This window comes from Polyodon spathula, chromosome 1 (genome assembly GCF_017654505.1).
Source record: "Polyodon spathula isolate WHYD16114869_AA chromosome 1, ASM1765450v1, whole genome shotgun sequence".
NCBI lineage: Eukaryota > Metazoa > Chordata > Actinopteri > Acipenseriformes > Polyodontidae > Polyodon > Polyodon spathula.
Genome location: NC_054534.1, coordinates 2,186,431 through 2,208,248, shown reverse-complemented (window position 1 = coordinate 2,208,248; position 21,818 = coordinate 2,186,431). Strand labels below are relative to the sequence as shown.

The 21,818-nt window shown below is 44.0% G+C and overlaps 1 protein-coding gene across 2 annotated transcripts; it reads right to left on the bottom strand.

Moving 5' to 3' along the window:
• Positions 1-141: 141 nt before the first annotated feature.
• Positions 142-19,192, bottom strand: LOC121308488 (histone-lysine N-methyltransferase Smyd1-like). Of its 2 annotated transcripts, XM_041240956.1 has the most exons (10): positions 18,954-19,192; positions 12,653-12,829; positions 11,150-11,363; positions 9,817-9,947; positions 8,814-8,852; positions 5,905-6,100; positions 4,083-4,175; positions 3,656-3,819; positions 2,904-3,072; positions 142-318 (listed from the first exon to the last, which is right to left on the bottom strand). In XM_041240956.1, the coding sequence occupies exons 1-10, from the start codon at positions 19,088-19,090 to the stop codon at positions 163-165; spliced, it is 1,476 nt and encodes a 491-aa protein (XP_041096890.1). In that variant the 5' UTR covers positions 19,091-19,192; the 3' UTR covers positions 142-162. The 2 variants fall into 2 exon arrangements, with proteins under 2 accessions (XP_041096890.1, XP_041096973.1); XM_041241039.1 differs by lacking the exon at positions 8,814-8,852 and having other exon boundaries at positions 18,954-19,191.
• Between the last annotated feature and the right edge of the window lie 2,626 nt (positions 19,193-21,818).

Sequence of the window (21,818 nt, the reverse complement as noted above, 5' to 3'; positions counted from 1 at the left end):
CTGATCTGATATCAGCAGTGTGAGCTGCATGGTAACAGCGTGGCACTAGCGTGTTTGCTGACTCAGCCAGTGCCTGGGGGGGGGGTGGGGGGGGGATGGGGGGTGGGGGGGGGGGGGTGGGGGGTGGGGGGTGGGGGGGGGGGGGGGGGGGGGGGGGGGGGGTTACTTCTTATGGAAGAGGGGGGGGATGGCCTCCTGTCCCGGCTCAGCCATCATCTTCATGGGCTGGTTCTTGAGCGCTGCCTCACGCATGCTGTAGTACACATATTCGTTCTGCTGGAACATGCGCAGCTCCATCTCCGTCTGCATCCGGATTGCCTGCAGCGCAAACACACACACACACACACACACACACACACACACACACACACACACACACACACACACACACACACACACACACACACACACACACACCTGTGAGATCCTTTATATAGGATCCTCTTTAAATATAGGTTTTAAAGCTTTTTTTGTAAGAGAAAATAAAAATGTAAATTGTTTTCTAATAGCGATGGAGCCCTCTCGATGCAAGCTCAACCGTGTGGTAGATGAACTCCAGTCCCGGTCCTCTACCACAGAGTACAGCCCGCATAGATGAGCTCAAATAGAGCATAGTGGAGGCATGGTAAATCAGATTAATAAACAGGGCTAACCAGGGTAAACTATGGGAAATGCCTAATATAACCATGGGAAAAGCATTGGAAAATGTCAAAACTACAGTTGGCTATTAAATGGGCTCTTGTGACTAATTAAATAACCCCTGTTGTGCACTTCCTGTCGCTCCAGTGGTCTCACATGTGCAGTTTTGAAAGAAGCACATTAGGATACCTCACACTTAGGAGCGCCACCTGGCCCCATAACTCCAGAACATTTTGGGCTGGGACAGGGTTTTTAAACTGCCCTTAAACTGAAAGAAATAAACTGAGAAATAAACACATGCTTAATTTGTACTGCTTCTTAATTATCTGAATCATTGTGATAATACAAATATTACACAATAAAAAAACATCTTGAATAAACATGTGTGGAGGTTTATCCAAGACACTTTTTTATTTTGTAAAATTAGTATTTCAGTTCTCAATATTTAAAAGTTGCTGTTTATATCCTATTAATTAGTACTCTATAGTACTAATTTACACTGACTCTCCCAATTCAATAATAACACTGATTAGGTGTTCACGCTGTCTGGTTTCAGGAATAGTGAACAACTGCTTAGTATTATTGATTTGAGCGGGAGAAGGCGATCTACTATTAGAAACTATAAATAAACTTTAAAATATATATATTTAAAACTATTAATAAACTAAATAAATATTGATGATGGTACTTATTTATTTATTTATTTTGTTAAAAGCTATTATTGAATTGTCATGCTGCCTTGAGATAATGAATCAACAAAATCAATTTAGCAAAGGTTTAGGGCTCAATTCACATGTTGATTTCATTCAGTTCAAAGGCAACTTCAAAATCCTGTTCTGTCTCGTAGTGTTCTGGAATTATGGGGCCAGATGGCAACCCTCCTCACACTAAACCATTAGGTAAAGAAGGCTTGAGCACAACACCTCACACTAAACCATTAGGTAAAGAAGGCTTGAGCACAGCACCTCACACTAAACCATTAGGTAAAGAAGGCTTGTGCACAGCACCTCACACTAAACCATTAGGTAAAGAAGGCTTGTGCACAGCACCTCACACTAAACCATCAGGTAAGGAAGGCTTGAGCACAGCACCTCACACTAAACCATTAGGTAAAGAAGGCTTGTGCACAGTACCTCACACTAAACCATTAGGTAAAGAAGGCTTGAGCACAGCACCTCACACTAAACCATCAGGTAAGGAAGGCTTGTGCACAGCACCTCACACTAAACCATTAGGTAAGGAAGGCTTGTGCACAGCACCTCACACTAAACCATTAGGTAAAGAAGGCTTGTGCACAGCACCTCACACTAAACCATTAGGTAAAGAAGGCTTGTGCACAGCACCTCACACTAAACCATTAGGTAAAGAAGGCTTGAGCACAGCACCTCACACTAAACCATCAGGTAAGGAAGGCTTGAGCACAGCACCTCACACTAAACCATTAGGTAGAGAAGGCTTGAGCACAGCAATTGTAGCTTACAAAACAATTGTATACATCTTCCATTAGCTAAATAGGTCTCAAATGTGCAGTTGTGTATTTGAAATATGATATCTGGTACTAATTTAGGTTAAAGGAAGCTCTCTGTTTCTATGCCTGATTCATGAGTTATCTGTTTGTACTTGTACACCCTGGGTCATTTCACCTCAGCAGTCTTCTGGGTCAAAGAATGTTATTGGCTGAAAGCATGTCTGTCAACAGAGGCAGCAGCTGATTGGTTATTGACAGGAAAGAAGCCAGTGAAGGGCTGGGGGCAATCTAACCCTCCAGGTGCAATGACCTAGGAAGAGCAATCTGAAAGCATGGCTTGCAAACAGAGATTTCTTTAATCTACAGTACTACTAGATAGCATGTTTCTAAATGAAAATGCATTTTTGCTAAAATAATACTGCATATTTGAGAGATGTATATAATGAAAGACTGTGAAAATGGATGGAACAACAGAACCCAGAACCACTCACCATAAACAGTAAGGGAAATGTGAAAATAAAGCAATTAAAGTAGCACATCTGGAGAGCCGCTTATCAGACTGTGATGAAGCATTTCATTGCATCTGTTATTCTATTCTGTTCATACAGTACTGTTGATATACTGCTGTCATAGCCATAGTGAACTTTTTCATCTTACTGACAGCTCTCATTTTGAATTAAGAGCTGTAAATTGAGGGGATGCATGTTATGGTAGGTAATACACTATGTATTCTGTACTCTTATTGCTGTGGTGACCCTGTATTGTAGTGCCAGTTGGCAGATCTGGGTTGACTCACCTCCAGGTCCTTGGTGATGGGGTGTGTGGGCCCATGTGTTACCATTAGGATGGCATAGGCCTTGCAGATCATGCCGTGCGCAACCTCGATCAGCCCTGCGTGCCAGTGCGTCACACCCGCCCTCATGGTAGCCATGCCCAGCTGTGCATTGTTCGGGTGGTACAGCTTCCTGGAGGGGGAGGAGAAGAAACCTGCCTCAGAACACTACGTTTAGTTCTGATCCCCAAAAGGACATTGTGGAGCACGAAAAAGAGAACAACCAAACTAATCTCAGGAGGACTTAAAGGAATGAGCTACATGAAGATAGGTTGAAGATACAAATTGGCTTTACTTAGCCCGGGACATTTGGGGGTGGGCACAACGACTTGATTGAAGTCTTTAATATCTTTTTTAAAAAGTTGACAAGTTAACCCTAACCAACTACTTCAAGCCCAGCACAGAAACCAGGTCCAGAAGACACACCATTGGAAATGAAATGGAGACAAACTTAGGACAGAGGGAAGGAGATATCACAGTCGTCTTTCCTTATGTATTAAGTTGTCTTTTCTTGTGTATTAAGCACTGCACTCACAGGTATCCCTGTACCATTGTGTTTGAGTAGTCAGAAGCCTCCTGGAAGCACTGCAGGTAGGATAGGGTTATGGTTAGTTTTAGGGTTAGTGTTAGGGTTAGGACAGAGGGAAGGAGATATCACAGTCGTCTTTCCTTGTGTATTAAGTTGTCGTTTCTTGTGTATTAAGCGCTGCACTCACAGGTATCCCTGTACCATCTTGTTTGAGTAGTCAGAAGCCTCCTGGAAGCACTGCAGGTAGGACAGCACCTCGGAGGCGATGCTCAGGACCCGCAGCATGTGGATGTTGGTCTCGGCCAGGACCGGCTCCTGCCTCTTCAGACACTCCCGACAGTACTTCACCACCTGGCACAACACAAGGGCAGGGCACAGATCACCGATCTGGACAACATGCAACCACAGCGGCACTATGAGGCGCAAGCAAAACGGACATATTCAAAAAGCTACAGTATTCGGCCATGAGGTGGCACTGTATGCTATGAAAAGTATGCTTAAAAGAAGCATCAGTTACTACAGATGTCCACTGGGAGGCACTGCATGCTATGCTGAAATTAGTTTTGAATAAAACCTATGAGCTGCTAGGGGCAGGCAGGCAGGCAGGACTATACCTCGTGATAGTTGCCCTCTGATCTTGATTTCTCAATCTTTTGAAAGGTGTCAGTGCTGAACTTCATCACCTCCTTCACCACCTCCGCTGAAGGCTGGAAAACACAGCAGAAACATCGGTCTCATTCACGGACGAGCTGCACACCAGAACATCCAAGTTATACAGAAACAAGCATTATACATTTCTACAGGGGATCTCTCTTCTCCCATCAACAAAGAGGGTAAATGATTTTCACATTGTTTACACATTTAGGGACAGAGAGACAGATAGTGGTCTTAATAATGAGCTGATCTATCTGTTTCGGCAGTGTCTTGGTTTAGTCTGGTAAAACCTCAGAGTTTGCTTTCATGATATAATTAACAGTACCCTATTGATACATCACAGACATCTTTCCACTGTATCTGTACAGATTTAAAATATTCAGATCCGGCTTGGGGGATTTATATCAGAGTTGTGCTTCCACCACCTGTAAAATCACCTGTTCATTTTACAAAACTAGAACCAAACAGCTAAGGTGTATGTTTCAAGTCCTCTTAATTGTGTTTGCTTCTTCATTTTGTAACACTAACAGGATTTTTTTCCCTTTCAAATGAGATAATTAAAGAACGGAAGAAACACTTTGCAAATATGGTCCTGTCTTTTATTCAATGTTAATCTGCATGGGCTTGACCTTCTCTCAGACCCCACCGGAGATCAGGCCAGCTCTTTCAACCAGCTGGATTTATTGTATTTGTGCTGAATGAAAGATGCTATGGACTCATCTGTTTATTTATGAAGGATTACCGCATAGCATTGCTGACAAACTTGGTGGAGCTGCTAGTCTGGGGATTTTTCCCAGCAGGCCCCACTGTCGGATCACAATTGATTGGAGTGGCTGATAAAGATATCAGCTGGCACCTGGGCCAGAGCTGGACAGAGTGCCTGCTTGATAAGCCTGGACTGAGAAATTAATCTGTAATAAGACACAGCTGTTTTCTAAAGTACAGTAAACATGGAACGCTTTCAAGTCAAGGTCTTTCAGGGCTGTTGTAATGGACAGGGCCTCTCCTTTCCAGTGACCTTACATGGATAGCTTTACAGCCACTGGGTAAAAGGCATTCACTCTGTTATTTCAGTGAACCCCTATGCAGATAACTGAGACTTGAGTGCCGGTGTCAGAGAATATATATGCCCCTTGAATATTTGTTCCCCCAGGAACGAATATTAATTTTTCCTAGGAATGAGTATTTGGGAATTGTGGTTCCCCTTCCAAATATTTGCACCCCCTTTCCTAACCCTAACCCTAAGCTTGTACCATCTAGTCCCCTCTGACAGGTCAAGTCTCACCTACAATAATACATGAGAACAACTTGCAAACATTGATCACATTTACTAACATTATACATGCAGAATTCACATAGAAATACGATAAATAACAAACATACATGTAGGTGGGAACAAATATTCGTTCCCCTGGGGGTACAATTATTTTATGGATATTTGCTCCTGGCGGAACAAATATTACAAATGTTTGTTTATACCAGTAATAGTCTAGGCTACATCAGCATGTATTGAACCTCAAAATCTAATCTTTAAATGTTTATAGAGACCATGCCACAACAAAAGCAATTTAAGACATAGTTTTTAGTCTGAGCTTAATTAGACGCACCTCGCTTGCTTTGTGCAAGTAACTTACAATTACAATCTAATCGGATTCAAGCTTCCTATTTGAGGAACTGATTCCCAAATCCACGTTCTAGTCTGAATTGGAATTCAAAACTTTGAATCCTCTTCCCATCTCAAACTGCTGAGCAACGGGAGTCTTCAATCCTTCACCCCCTCACCTTGTTTCCTTCCTCCTCTTTGACAGCCTCCATGAGGTCGTCCTTGATCCCCTTGGTGCAGTGCTCGCATGTACAGTCGAAGTGGTACTGCAGCTTCAGCTGCTTCCTGCGGTCCTGACTCAGGCAGAGGAAATCCACGTAGGACACAGTGAGCTCCTCTCCTGGGGAGATCTTCCCGATGGCACGCAGCTCGATCCTGGGAAGCACACACAGACAGCAGGCAGCAGTGAGCGAGGGACAGGGGCAGCGAGCAGGGATAGGGCTCTCTAAAATGATGCTAGTATTGCTGAGGAATACTGCCACAGAACAGCTCTTTGCCTAAGCTGGCAAGCAGTCTCGTATTTAGAGTGGGAAAAATTGACTTTCATATAAAAGGCAAATGTGCATCCAAATCGTGGAGGATGGTTTGCATGATTAATGTTGACCATGAAAAAGTCATAACAAGCTAAATGCATTGTTATAATTTTTTAAGAAAAGTTAAAAGAAACTAAGCTTATTTGGAGCTTATATTACTTGGAATTTATTAAATATTTCTTCTTTTATAAATTATTAATATGTATTGGTTTATATTTTTGCAGGGCTGCCAAATTGACATTTTCTTATTTATTTTTCACAGTGTAGTTTTTGTTCTCAACTCATTTTGCATGGATTGTTCACCCTCTCCCACTCACACAGCTGAACTGCCACTGCGTAGCAGCGCCTCCTGCTGGAAGTGAGTGGATCTGAGAGGGCTACAGGCTGCAATGAAACCAGAACTCCTCATACATGTGTTAAATCAATAAGTCATTTGATTCTAATATTTAAAGGGAGGATCACACGTTAATAGTCATGCCACATGTGGAATTATAACCAGATAACCCAACACTCCTCATCATGCAAACTGGGGTGCCAGTCCAGCCTCATTAAAGCATTTAGTATGGGCAGGTTTCCAATGGAAGGAGGTGCTCATTTTAATTTGCATCAATCAAATGAATGAGCCAGTCTGTAACATTACGCTGCATTTTTCCTGTAATGCTGCTGTGTTTTTAAACAGGCTGGCTGCAGAAGGCATCAGTCGACATTCTTTCTCTGAACCCTACTAGTGTCGCTCTGTTCCATCTCTGCTGATTCTCCTGGGGTTCAGTGGAAAGTAATACTGCTACAGTAAACACTGCACATTGTCCAAAAATTAAAGGGTTAAATGTAGCGCAAAGCAAACTGCTGCAGTCCAACAAGTGAGCTGGTACAGACCAGGACCGGGATGTAATAAGACTGACCTACGGGCTCAAATTAAAGGAGGGCATTAAAACGAATGAGCAGACTTCACAAAACTTTAAAGTGATTTTTCTAAGAATATAATACATTCATGCATTAATCACTCTACAGTAAGTGTGCGGCTGTACCACATTCCTGCTCATCCAGACACTCAGAATGAATTAGAGCTTGCAACAGGACAGATTCTAGAGGTATCACTGGTAATAATGAGATTATGCAGCCCGGATTCTGTGAGTATTTCACTTTGTAACAGAGCACAGAGGTGTGCTTTGGCAGTGTTGGACTGTTCTTGCCTCAAGTCGTACACAGGCCGCCCTCATTAGCTTGCCGGCTGCGCTAACCATGCCATAGAAGTGCCAGCCTTCCCCCATGCCGAGGGCAGCTTCGCCTCTCAGCTTTCAGTACAGATGGAAATGGGTTTAGGGTGGTGGTGAACAAAACATGGGTGTGAAATAAAAGAAAGAAAGAAAGAAAGAAAGAAAGAAAGAAAGAAAGAAAGAAAGAAAGAAAGAAAGAAAGAAAGAAAGAAAGAAAGAAAGAAAGACTGGTGTTATTTTTAATTAAAAATGTGAATTATGGAATTTTAGTATCCAAACCACCTGATTATCAGAACAAAGCCTGTCTCAGTTGACTTGTAATAATTCCAAAACTCCTAAAAAAGCAGCATTCTCATGGGTGAAGATGGGATGGCATTAGCGTTCTGTGTCAAGTAATGAAAACCACCGTAAACCTCATTAAAGAAGTAGAACGCATTCCGTTACAAAGATAAGTGATAAAACACTTGCTCCTGAGCTGGGAGCTCCTGGGCCGAGGAGAAGCACTGTGGGATCCATGCTGTGGTCTGGGCAGGAGGGGGCTTTCTACTTGTGGGGGGAAACGTTAGTGAATCTAGGATGGTGGGAATGTGAAAAGCGTTTGGTTTGGTATATCTGTGATGCTGTCAACGTGTAAAAAGAGTGGCCCTTCATCAGTCGCTCATTGCGGTCTTGAAAAAAAAATAAAAGAACGGAATTGAAATGCAGAGAACCTGAGCCAATTATCTTGTGATCTCGATATAAGAAATTCTTTTTTGTGTCGTTTTTCCATGTCTTCAGTGAGCCACTGTACTATTGTGATTGTACGCTGAGTATGTTACAAATACACTTGCTTCAGAAAGCACAAGTCTGTTCACTTACATTAACCCTTTAAATCTCTGTCTGCTGAAAGATTTAGAACCTTATTGTGTAGTTTCACAGACCCAGGCAAGCTACTTGCATGACCCTTAATAAGATCAAATGATGATTAATGATAGACTATTTTGTTTAAAGACAAAAATTAATTTGAGATGGGGAGAGCATGTGCTTTTACCAACTATAAATTAGGCTTATTCTTATACATTTATGGTGATCTACAAAAAGCCATGTTGTTGTACTTGTTTCAGGATACACACCCCAATGACACTGTGCTATATCATGTAAATGGCATGGGATTGTTGCACTCCTAATAATAATAAATGATGACATGTCAACAGTAAATCATATGGCCAGTGGTGCTCTTGCTGATGCGTGGAAGGAGCTGTGTGCTCAGGGCTCAGTGGCTCAGGGGGTAGGGTAAGGAGGTAATGGACAGGTAAGGGTTCAGTGTAAAGTAAGGGGCAGTGCACGAGACCAACCCACCTCATCTGGGTGTGAAACATTGAGTTTACTGCCTCGTGACTGAAAGACAAAATGAAAATCGGCAGTTTACATAACATGGAAAGAGTCAGCTTCAACAGCCATTTAGTAAATGCTATTTTGTTTACCCAGTGTGTGACACAAACTAAGCAGACTTTGTATTTGTATTGCATGTTGATCACAGAGACCTCCATAGAACACAGCACTTCTTCAGAAACAGCTTGGGTGGATTGGTACCAATATTAGGAATACAATATGTGTAATAATTAGGAATGTTTCAGTGGGAAGTAGTTGGATGCCAAAGCACAGCAGCCTTATTAGTTTTCAATTTTTTAAAACCTCTGTTATAAAGACCAGCCAATATGTTACAATACTTTCATTGCCATGTACCACACTGTAATGGTGCTGCTTAGATTGTGCAAAGGAGGACTCATTAGCATTGAGCTGGGGAGCTTTAGAATCAGTCTGCTTGTTTTAAAGGGTTTGACTTCCCCCATCCAATGTGAGGACAGGGCCCCTGGCTGGAAAGAGATGTGCACCCTGTATAAATATGTCAATATTCATCTTGCACAGCCATCGGCATGCACACCCCAATGGTTCCTTGTGCATCAACTTCAATTCCCCATTCCATCAACAGCAAAACTGGGGAAAGATGTTCATATGGATGCCTTCTGTTTGGGTGTAGGATCTCCAAGATGTTTTAAACATTTTATTCAGGATGCCTGGTGCAAACAGTGTGAAGAGGGGGTGCAGAGATCCTGAAAGGGTTACGTACTTGGGGTGCAGAGATCCTGAAAGGGTTACGTACTTGGGGTGCAGAGATCCTGAAAGGGTTACGTACTTGGGGTGCAGAGATCCTGAAAGGGTTACGTACTTGGGGTGCAGAGATCCTGAAAGGGTTACGTACTTGGGGTGCAGAGATCCTGAAAGGGTTACGTACTTGGGGTGCAGAGATCCTGATAGGGTTACGTACTTGGGGTGCAGAGATCCTGAAAGGGTTACGTACTTGCCGTTGTTGAGGATGACGGTGCAGTTGGGCCAGCAGTTGTGATTTACCAGGCACAGGTTTGGGAAGATTCCCACTCCCACTGCCTGGAGCCCTCGCTGATCACTCAGAGTGAATCCATTACAGTTGATCTGCCAGGAAGAAACGAAGATGAGGGTGGGAGCAGGCTAGTGTGTGAGAGAGCAGGCTGGTCTGTAAGACAGCAGTCTAGTGTGTGAGAGAGGCTAGTATGTGAAAGAGCAGGCTAGTGTGTGAAAGAGCAGGCTAGTATGTGAGAGAACAGGCTGGTGTTTGAGAGAGGCTAGTGTGAGAGAGGAGGCTAGTATGTGAGAGAGCAGGCTAGTGTGTGAGAGAGCAGGCTGGTGTTTGAGAGAGGTTAGTGTGTGAGAGGCTAGTGTGTGAGAGAGGGTAGTGTGTGAGAGGCTAGTGTGTGAGAGAGGCTAGTGTGTAAGAGAACAGGCTAGTATGTGAGAGAGCAGGCTAGAGCAGGCTAGTGTATGAGAGAGCAGTCTAATGTGTGAGAGAGCAGGCTAGTGAGTGAGAGAGCAGGCTAGTGTGTGAGAGCAGGCTAGTGTGTGAGAGAGCAGTCTAGTGTGTGAGATAGCAGGCTGGTGTGTGAGAAAGGAGGCTAGTGTATGAGAGAGCAGGCTTGTGAGTGAGAAAGCAGGCTAGGGAGTGAGAGAGGAGGCTAGTGTGTGAGAGTGGGCTAGTGTGTGAGAGCAGGCTAGTGTGTGAGAGAGGAGGCTAGTGTATGAGAGAGCAGGCTAGTGTGTGAGTGAGGCTAGTGTATGAGAGAGGCTAGTGTTTAAGAGAGCAGGCTAGTGTGTGAGAGAGGAGGCTAGCGCGTGAGAGAGGAGGCTAGTGTATGAGAGAGAGCAGGTGAGAGTGTGAGAGGCTAGTGTGTGAGAGAGAAGGCTAGTGTATGAGAAAATGAAACAGAAGATTTTGCATTGTAGATGTTGGATATGTAAGAACATAAAAACATACTAAATTTATCAAAGGAAGAGGCCATTCGTCCCGTTCCTCGTAGCTGCTTGATCTCAAAACTTCATCAAGCTGGGTCTTCAAGGATCCCAATGATTCAGCATCAACAACATGGCTAGGTAACTTATTACCTGCCTTCACAACTCTCTGTATAACAAAGTGTCTCCTACCCTCTGTCCAAAGTATATATCCACAAAATTCCTTACGTCTGATATATTACAGTATCATAAATTGCAACGCTCAATTCATTTGATCTCAAAAGACTTGAGTGTTTCATTAATGGTAGGCTGTCCTAATGAAAGGCACCTGTGATCCCTCGTCCATGAGCCCAGTCTCAGGACCCACGTACCAGTCCGAAGATGTGGGAGATGTACTGCACACCAAACATGCGGCAGTTACTCGGCCAGAAGTCCAGGAAGTTATGGACGTCCACCTTCAGTTCCTTCATGTCGTCCTCCCCAAGGTCATCCAAGTGGTTCTCCAGGTCATCGAGGGAGGTGAGCCGGCCCTCGGACAGGGCGCTGCCTTCCTTCTCGATCCGCCACAGGATACGAGCCGCCAGCCTGGGGAGGGAGAGGGGGACACAGTCAGACAAACACCTTCTGAAAAGGAAACACCACACATAACGATTCAAAACTCAACAGCGCTCAGTTTAGGAATAGCATAGTTTGTCACTGAATTTATTAACTTTCTTTTGGTATTTCTGAAAAGGAAAGTAGTATTGCAAACAGTATTTTGTGTGCATAACCTTCATCCAGAGCCTTAAAACGCCAATGTATTGTCAATCAGGAATAAAATGCTGTCCTGATACAGCACCACAATGGTCCTGCTATTATACTTAGTGTGCAGCGTTATGTTTCAATAAGGAACGCTATTGTAACCCTTGGATAGGCTTTCTGGAAAACTACTTAGCGCACATCACCCCCATACACTCCCCATGCTGGGGTCCAGGCTATCCTTACTAACCCCCATACACTCCCCATGCAGGGGTCCAGGCTATCCTTACTAACCCCCATACACTCCCCATGCTGGGGTCCAGGCTATCCTTACTAAACCCCATACACTCCCCATGCTGGGGTCCAGGCTATCCTTACTAACCCCCATACACTCCCCATGCTGGGGTCCAGGCTATCCTTACTAACCCCCATACACTCCCCATGCTGGGGTCCAGGCTATCCTTACTAACCCCCACACACTCCCCATGCAGGGGTCCAGGCTATCCTTACTAACCCCCATACACTCCCCATGCTGGGGTCCAGGCTATCCTTACTAACCCCCATACACTCCCCATGCTGGGGTCCAGGCTATCCTTACTAACCCCCATACACTCCCCATGCTGGGGTCCAGGCTATCCTTACTAACCCCCATGCACTCCCCATGCTGGGGTCCAGGCTATCCTTACTAACCCCGATACACTCCCCATGCAGGGGTCCAGGCTATCCTTACTAACCCCGATACACTCCCTATGCAGGGGTCCAGGCTATCCTTACTAACCCCCATACACTCCCCATGCTGGGGTCCAGGCTATCCTTACTAACCCCCATACACTCCCCATGCTGGGGTCCAGGCTATCCTTACTAACCCCGATACACTCCCTATGCAGGGGTCCAGGCTATCCTTACTAACCCCCATACACTCCCCATGCTGGGGTCCAGGCTATCCTTACTAACCCCCATACACTCCCCATGCTAGGGTCCAGGCTATCCTTACTAACCCCCATACACTCCCCATGCTGGGGTCCAGGCTATCCTTATCAACCCCCATACACTCCCCATGCTAGGGTCCAGGCTATCCTTACTAAGTAAACAGTAATAATACTTAATAATAATACCTGTTTCCTTGGGTTCCTCACCTGATGTTCTCGTTCGGTACACTGCCATTCTTCTTGATGGCACTACACTCGCTCTTGTGTTCTGCCCAGCCCTCTTTCTGACAGGTACGGTCACAGTAGTGGGCAAACTTGCAGTGCCCACATCGTTGGAGCTTCAGCTGTTTCTTAAAGCAGGTGTGGCACACCCCCTGCGTCAGGCTGGAAGAAACAAGGAGACGCACACTAAGCACTGGAGAATTCCTCATGCACAATGATCTTGCAACACTAAGCACTGGAGAATTCCTCATGCACAATGAACTTGCAACACTAAGCACTGGATATTTCCTCATGCACAATGATCCCGCAACACTAAGCACTGGAGAATTCATCATGCACAATGATTTTGCAACACTAAGCACTGGAGAATTCATCATGCACAATGACCTTGCAACACTAAGCACTGCAGAATTCATCATGCACAATGATCTTGCAAATGGTCTGGCACTTACTTCTTTGTAAGTCTTTACTTATTGTATGTGAGAAGGCAGAGGCTGGGTGCAAACTGGTGACCTGGCACAATGCAAGTGAGCTTCTAAACCACAATGCAATGGTTTCAGAGCTTTTAACCTCATCTCATCTCACCGACAGGAAACAGAATCCATAACGGTAGATGGGTAGAGTTTCACCAGTTACATGTATTTCCAATAATTCTCTCCATTGACCATTGAGGCTAACAGAACTACATCTTAGACATATTTAGGTACCTTTATTCAAAAGCTACCCTAGGTAATGTATTGCATAACAATGCTTTACCATAGCTCTCTGTGCTTTACAATGCTTACTCACAATGTACCATGCTTTCACTATGCTTTATTATCCTTTACTAAGCTTTTACTATGGGCATTTTTTTATAAGGGAAAGCCTGTGCAGCAAAACTGTAGCATCTCTGACTTTATGTATTAAACCAGAGGTGTCACATTCTAGAGGCTTCATTGTAGAATTTCATGTAATAAGGAGATGTTGAAGACAACAATGATGACTTATATAGCACATTTCAAGACCAGGTCCACCGAACAAATTTTAGCAGAGCAATACAATTAAAAACTGATAGTTTAAAATAAATATTAAACATTATAGTTGTTAGTCGGCTATTTAAAATCAATTCACAACCTTCAGGTAATGAATCGAGAAATGCCTTTTCAAATAGATTTAAATGAGATATAAAAACAGGAACAGACTCTGCTCGTCTGGCCAAAGGTTGTAAGGAATTCCGAAGGCTGGGGGAGAGGTAAGAGAATGTCCTTTCACCCCTGTACGCACTTTAAACAAGCTGGCATCCTGTGAGCATAGTGTATGGCCAGGGAGGTATGGCGATAATAATTCAGTGAGATATAATGGAGAATCACATTGTTAAGCAGTAGGATCTTAAAATCAACTCTAAAGCGGAAGCCCATGTAATGAGCTCAAAACCGGGGTGGTTGTATTTCCTAGACCTCATTAACACTCCTCAGCAGCATTTTAACAGTCTGAACATTGAAGAAAAGGCCAGCTGCCTTGGCAGCTGAGTGCTTGAACCAGAGCCAGCTGTTACTAGTAAGTTCCACGAGGAGAGGTGACAAGGTGGTGTGGTGACAGGAAGAGACAGATGTCCTGAAGAGCCTGCATCTCATCACATTGGTACTGGAGCACAGGATACGAGGCAGTGCACACTCCTTATTTTACAATTCCACTAATGATTTCTGGTTTTTGAATGTGTACTGTGAGTCAGATAGAGAAACAATGAGGGATTATTGTGTGTTTAGGAGTTAGGTCACACCAGGATAACTGGGTTACAGGAGTCTCTGCTTTTATTGCAATTCAGTTAATTCACGGTTTGGACTTGAATGATCTAAACAGTGATAGATCTTAATAAAGGAGCAATAAAATTCACAATACTGTCGTTTGTTTTATTGTATTCAGAATCACTGTACAGGGTAAACAAACATCAGAGAGAATAATGTAGCGATACAGAACGAGGCATCTACCATCATCCTGATGATTACAAATTTGACATGTAGTACAATATTTTACATTTTTTTCATGATTTTCTGAAGTGTACTGTAGGTCAGGGAGGGACTACTGTGTATTTAGGAGTTAAAGCACACCGGGATAATCACTTCAGTTATAGCGACTTGTCTGCCAACAGCATCCAAGGATTGCAGGAACAGGTAAATCACTCCGTTCCAAGAAGAGTCTGTACTGCATGCACACTGTACTGACACTCAAGGAGCTTACCTTTCAGGAGGGTTAATATTGTAAGATTGCTCTGTGGAGTAGTGTCTGACTCTGCTCAAGGTGTCTATAGGGGTGATACAGCTGGGTTAGCTCTCTCTAATCCAACAGCGAGAGGCTAAGGGAGTGAGCATAGGTACGGTAGCCATGCCCTGAATCTCTAGCGTTTTTATTTGTGTCAGTGTGTATCTAAGATTGGAGTTCCTGGATCAGAGTACTAACTCAAGCGTTACATGGCTTTGAAAACGTTGGATCTGCTTGGCTTTCGAGCAGGCTCTACAGTAGTCCAGTATGTTTACTCTCTGTTACCCAAAAAGGATCTAGTTTGCGTTCTCAAGTGGCTAGTCTGTCCCTATAAGTCTAATTTTAGACCAGGCTGCTCCTCCACTCTCCCACAGACAGCTGCACTGTTGTTCTTCTGACCACAAGTGGTAAAACACAGTGAAGCGTATTAAAGATGCAAGAGTTTTAGTAAATGCCACATTGGATTGTATCATGTGTGACAGGATATTAGAGGTGTGCTGATACTCATAGTTGTACTTGTAAAATGTCGACGTCAGTTCATGGCCTTGGGACAGCAGTAAAAAGTAGAGCAGAGAAATGAGAGTCAGCTTTTAAAACAAACAATTATGACATCAAACTGGGAAAACAACCAGTTAAGAAGCATGTTGACAGTCAGAGGTGTTCATCTAGTCTGTAGTGTGTGTAGAATCGTCTGCACTGGTACAGATTACATATTTTGAAGCTTCTCTTTAACATGAGCTACTGCTGAAAATCAAATGGAATAAAAGTTATTGTTCATTTTATGTTGTTCCAAATGCAACAAAATTATTCCAATGAAACAAGTTATGGAAGATGTAACAATCACTTTAAGCTTTGCTTTTGTTTATGGTCGAAAGTTTGAAGGACAATGGTTAAAGCTGGAAGGACCAAGCACAAAGAATTGACATCTCAGCCCACTGAATTGAATGGAAAGACAAGGGCTGGATGCCAACCGCAAACCATACGGTCCAAAGATGGATGATTTAACATTCAACTCGAGAGGCGAGTATGTCTCTTATGTTGATATCAGTATTATTAACTCTTCAGCTGCTAGGAGATTACAACATTCTATTTAAGCTCTGTTACACTACTTGAACAGCAACCTTTTTTTTTCTAAATGGTGTTTTTGTTATACTGATAACATACAGTGGCTTAGCCCAAGAGAGCAGGCATGGGGGTGCTGGAAGGATAAGAGCTTAGAGTTCCTATCAGCTGCTGTCTCACTGATTGACAGCCCAGCACACGAGACAGGAGGGCTGCTGAACTGTGGAGGAAGCAACTGCAGTGACCAGCCTTGTACACGTTTCCCATAGTGTGAAATATAGGTAAGCACTGTAAAGAACAGCAAGGCATGGTAAAGCATATTAATAAACATGGTAAACTGTGGTAAATGCATAGTATCAGCATGGCAAAAATACCATGAAAAAGACTTTTACAAGGGCAGCCATCAGTGACCAGCAGGAAATCACTCCAAGCAATAGCTCTGTTTGCTGAGCTAGTTAAATAAACAACACCCCCGCTTCATCAGATGTGCTAGTTAGGTACTGAAGGCAGAGAGAAGCACTGATGGACTCTGACAGCCTGTCTTGCAAACTGACAGCACCTCAGAGTAATATCTTCTTTCAACAGCACTCTGAGGTTATGCAAGGAGGGCTGGGCGATTATCAGAGTGAATCGAACCCAAGATTTAATGACCTAGAAGAAAGGCTGTAGGGTGTAATTCATTAAAAGCATGGGAAATCTGATGGATAACCAAACGATGATCAAACCTATGACTGAGTTGTTAGAGCCCATTATATGATACCACCCTAAAATGTAAAAACTGCAAAACCAGTTAAAAGAGTAACAATACAGTCAGCTGTCACAATAATCAACACACTGTTACTGGCAATTCTCTCTTTTACATCCAAATGGGTTTAAAGTCACCATTCATTTCTCATGATGTGTGGCACTCAGATGGACTTGAACATGTGTGGGACTCAGAGAACCAGAAATGCAGCAGGAGGAGCAAAATGCTTCGGAACTGAAACCCTTACTGTACACACTCAATAAATGAGCAGTCGGCAACTGAACATCTGATAGGATTACAGTGCTGACGGTATCCTGGTTTAGATGAATTTGTATCAGTGAGGCAAGCAAGGTTTGATCTTCAGAAGGCTTTACTGTATTGGATATAGAGTAGGAGTGGTAGGAATAGTAGTAGTGGTAGAAGTAGTAGCAGGAGCAGTAGGAGTGGTAGTAGTAGTAGCAGGAGCAGTAGTAGTGGTAGTAGTAGTGGCAGGAGCAGTAGTAGTGGTAGTAGTAGTGGCAGGAGCAGTAGTAGTGGTAGTAGTAGTGGCAGGAGCAGTAGTAGTGGTAGTAGTAGTGGCAGGAGCAGTAGTAGTGGTAGTAGTAGTAGCAGGAGCAGTAGTAGTGGTAGTAGTAGTTGCAGGAGCAGTAGTAGTGGTAGTAGTAGTAGTAGCTGGAGCAGTAGTAGTGGTAGTAGGAGTAGCAGGAACAGTAGTAGTGGTAGTAGTAGTGGCAGGAACAGTAGTAGTGGTAGTAGTAGTAGCAGGAGCAGTAGTAGTGGTAGTAGTAGTAGCAGGAGCAGTAGTAGTGGTAGTAGTAGTGGCAGGAGCAGTAGTAGTGGTAGTAGTAGTGGCAGGAGCAGTAGTAGTGGTAGTAGTAGTGGCAGGAGCAGTAGTAGTGGTAGTAGTAGTGGCAGGAGCAGTAGTAGTGGTAGTAGTAGTGGCAGGAGCAGTAGTAGTGGTAGTAGTAGTGGCAGGAGCAGTAGTAGTGGTAGTAGTAGTGGCAGGAACAGTAGTAGTGGTAGTAGTAGTAGGCAGTAGTAGTAGTAGTGGTAGTAGTAGTAGCAGGAGCAGTAGGAGTGGTAGTAGTAGTGGCAGGAGCAGTAGTAGTGGTAGTAGTAGTGGCAGGAGCAGTAGTAGTGGTAGTAGTAGTGGCAGGAGCAGTAGTGTAGTAGCAGGAGCAGTAGTAGTGGTAGTAGTAGTGGCAGGAGTGGTAGTAGTAGTAGTAGTGGTAGTAGCAGGAGCAGTAGTGGTAGTAGGCAGGAGCAGTAGTAGTGGTAGTAGTAGTGGCAGGAGCAGTAGTAGTGGTAGTAGTAGTGGCAGGAGCAGTAGTAGTGGTAGTAGTAGTAGCAGGAGCAGTAGGAGTGGTAGTAGTAGTAGCAGGAGCAGTAGTAGCAGGCAGTAGTAGTAGTAGTAGTGCAGTAGTAGTAGTAGTGGTAGTAGTAGTAGCAGAGCAGTAGGAGTGGTAGTAGGAGTAGCAGGAACAGTAGGAGTGGTAGTAGTAGCAGTAGTAGCAATGAAATCCACCAGTGAATTTAATACATAAACCCGAGACACAAATGCACAAGAAGCCAGGTAGCCATCACAACCAAAACACAGAGCTTAAAACCAGTAAGCTACAGTATGTGAACTCATAATGTGTGACTACCATCAATTACAATACCCTGGACTTTGTATCCTACAGTAACTACCAACAACGAGTTCAGGTTCAGAAAACAGTTCTGTAATCGCCTCACTCAAACCCACTGCCTCCGACACTGCAGCCCATCACTCTAACCACTGAGCTACTCAAACCCACTACCTTCCACACTGCAGCCCAGCAATCTAACCACTGAGCTACTCAAACCCACTGCCTTCCACACTGCAGCCCAGCATTCTAACTACTGAGCTACTCAAACCCACTACCTTCCACACTGCAGTCCAGCAATCTAACCACTGAGCTACTCAAACCCACTGCCTTCCACACTGCAGCCCAGCACTCTAACCACTGAGCTACTCAAACCCACTGCCTTCCACACTGCAGCCCAGCATTCTAACTACTGAGCTACTCAAACCCACTACCTTCCACACTGCAGTCCAGCAATCTAACCACTGAGCTACTCAAACTCACTGCCTTCCACACTGCAGCCCAGCACTCTAACCACTGAGCTACTCAAACCCACTGCCTTCCACACTGCAGCCCAGCACTCAAGCCCACCATGAGCCAGATCTGGCAATATGAAATAAGAATGAAGGGGACCCACCTGTCAAAGACCACAGCGGAGTAGGATGGCTCTGCAAAAAGGATGTCCCCAGCCCACATCTCTTTGGTGGCTCGAAGCCCCCTGCCCTTGCCTTCAGAGTTGAACACCTCAACGTTCTCCATATTTTCCAGAGCCATTGCAGGGAGAATGAGAGGAATAGAAAGGAAAGCCTGGGGAGTCACACACTCTAACCTTGGGAGCTATCCCTGGAGAACTCAGAGACACTTCAACACCTTAACATTCCTCCAGCCCAAACTCTATAGATGGATTTGACACCCATTGGGCCATACCACCTCTCAAAGGAGTATCCACAACTTTGTGAGATGAATCGCTTTTGCAGCTCAGTGGGGTAGGGGTGCGGGGGCTGGCTTTAAAAGTGGCTTTTTATCTGAAAGTAAATCTGCTTCAGATTAATCCAGCAGCCACTGGAAATAACCCAAGTTTTTTTTTTTCTTTCAAAGTTACACTTTGTTACTGCCTCCTCTATATTGAACGAGGTAAGCTCTCCTGGGTGTATTTTTAGAAACCAAATGCATCTGCCAGTCAAGAGCAGAGCAGCTGGGAGAGAGATGTGTGTGCCAGTCACACATGCGGCTCCACTGAAACCTGTTGTTGTGCCTGTCTGAGTGTTCCTCAAGGATCCAGAAGTTTCAGATAGGTCAGGCAATATCATTGTCTTGTGATTTAAGACCACAAGGGATGTTGGAAACGACAAGAAGTGTCTGAACGTTCCAAACTTCACACTCCCCCAACCCCCTCTGAGAGGCATTGCTTCTGGAATAGTTTAGCTTCATCCAGTAGACCTCTCCGCCCACATTATTCTCTGAATGAATGAAAGATGTGCTTCCCACTTTCAGTATTGCAGAGATGCTGGTGTCTTCTCAGGCTGGGTTATGTTGGGATTATCGGACCCCACACCCCAGACTGGCCCATGCAGGTGAGACATTTGGATGCAATTTATTGTGTGTGATTGAAATGTCAGGCATGTGCAGTGTATCTGTGACAACAGTAAGGATGACTTGGTTAAACCGAACCCTGATTCATGCACCAGAATAACTGTTTGATAATCCAGTGACACACCAACTGCAGTTGCAGAGCTGCAACCCTGCTATCTGCAGATATGTATCAATATAATGCACACTCACAGTATCAGAACAGTTTAATAGGCTCAATCTCTGCAGCAGGATGTCGGATGGCTCTTGAAACTCAACGTAGCTCTTCTGAAGTATCCAATTTAAAGTTTGTTTAATGGAAAGACTGCACAGGCGATCTGAACAAAACACAGCATACTGATGTTGTGTTTTAATGAGCAGGAAAGTGGTGTCTCAGTGTAGCTCCATCTCTTCTATTTAGTCAATTGTATTTAGTAAACTAAACTTTCTTTTGTACAGTTGTATAAAAACTCATGGGAAAAAAAATATAATAAAGAATTGGACAGCTCTGGTCATCTACACAAACATGATACAGAGTAGGAGAGAAATGAGCAGGGTCAATGTGTCCTTTATCATTCAGATCTTTACAGGAACCAGTTCTGAAATCACACCCAGAGATACATTCTGAACACCACTGGCTAACGTCATTAAAACAATACAGCTTTATAATAAAATACTGAATCAAAGATAAAAAAAAAATCACCTTCAAGGGGTAAGGGGTGATTGAAGCTTCAGCTGCACACCATAAATCACATAAACTGCAGCGGGGATGGACACAAAATGAGAAGAACCCGAAATATGCAGGTTCAAAAGAAAAGAACTGCAGATCTGACTGACTGCAATCACAGGCTGATTGGAGGGGTTCGGTTGGCGGGTGCTTCTGTATCAAAGTCTGCACAAATTACTGAAGCTGCACCAGGAACAGTCTCAAAAATGAGGACAGAATTAGAGGCCGGTGATCACTGAGGAACTGTCACTTATCTCTTAGGAACAGACCTTGTAACAGTGCTATAGCAGGTTTTTCTGTGTTTTTGTCTGGCCGACGCCTATATGTACTATTGTGTTCCTGGCATGTGCCTGAAATATTTGCTACATGAAATAATTCATTGGAAAGAATACATAATGCAAATATAACACCAGCGTCAATAATACCAGTTCCATCATCACCCAGAGCATGTGCTGTATCTGGCATGACCGAGTTACTGCAGGCTCCTGTCCACAGAGTTCACTACCTGCTAAACAGGGGTGCAACGATTCACTGTGCATCAACTAGTCGCGATACTTTCTTCACATGATAAGCCCCTGTATCATAATAGAGGTATGTATGGAATCATGACACAAGACTAAAAGCACTGCAGAGCTCATTGTACTTCACCAAGTGCTTCATGACTGAAGAATGATTCTGTTCTAGAGTGGGAATGAACACATACTCTCCTGGACTCATTTCATTTTTGTCCTCTAACAAAATAATGATCATTTGAACTTATTAAGCATCATACAAGTAGCCCATCAGGACCATCCCCTGTATCGTGATCCATATCGTACCAGGACCTGCATATCGTGATCCACATCGTATCAGGACCTGCATATCGTGATCCACATCGTATCAGGACCTGCATATCGTGATCCACATCGTATCAGGACCTGCATATCGTGATCCACATCGTATCAGGACCTGCATATCGTGATCCACATCGTATCAGGACCTGCATATCGTGATCCACATCGTATCAGGACCTGCATATCACGATCCACATCGTATCAGGACCTGCATATCGTGATCCACATCGTATCAGGACCTGCATATCGTGATCCACATCGTATCAGGACCTGCATATCGTGATCCACATCGTATCAGGACCTGCATATCGTGATCCACATCGTATCAGGACCTGCATATCGTGATCCACATCGTATCAGGACCTGCATATCG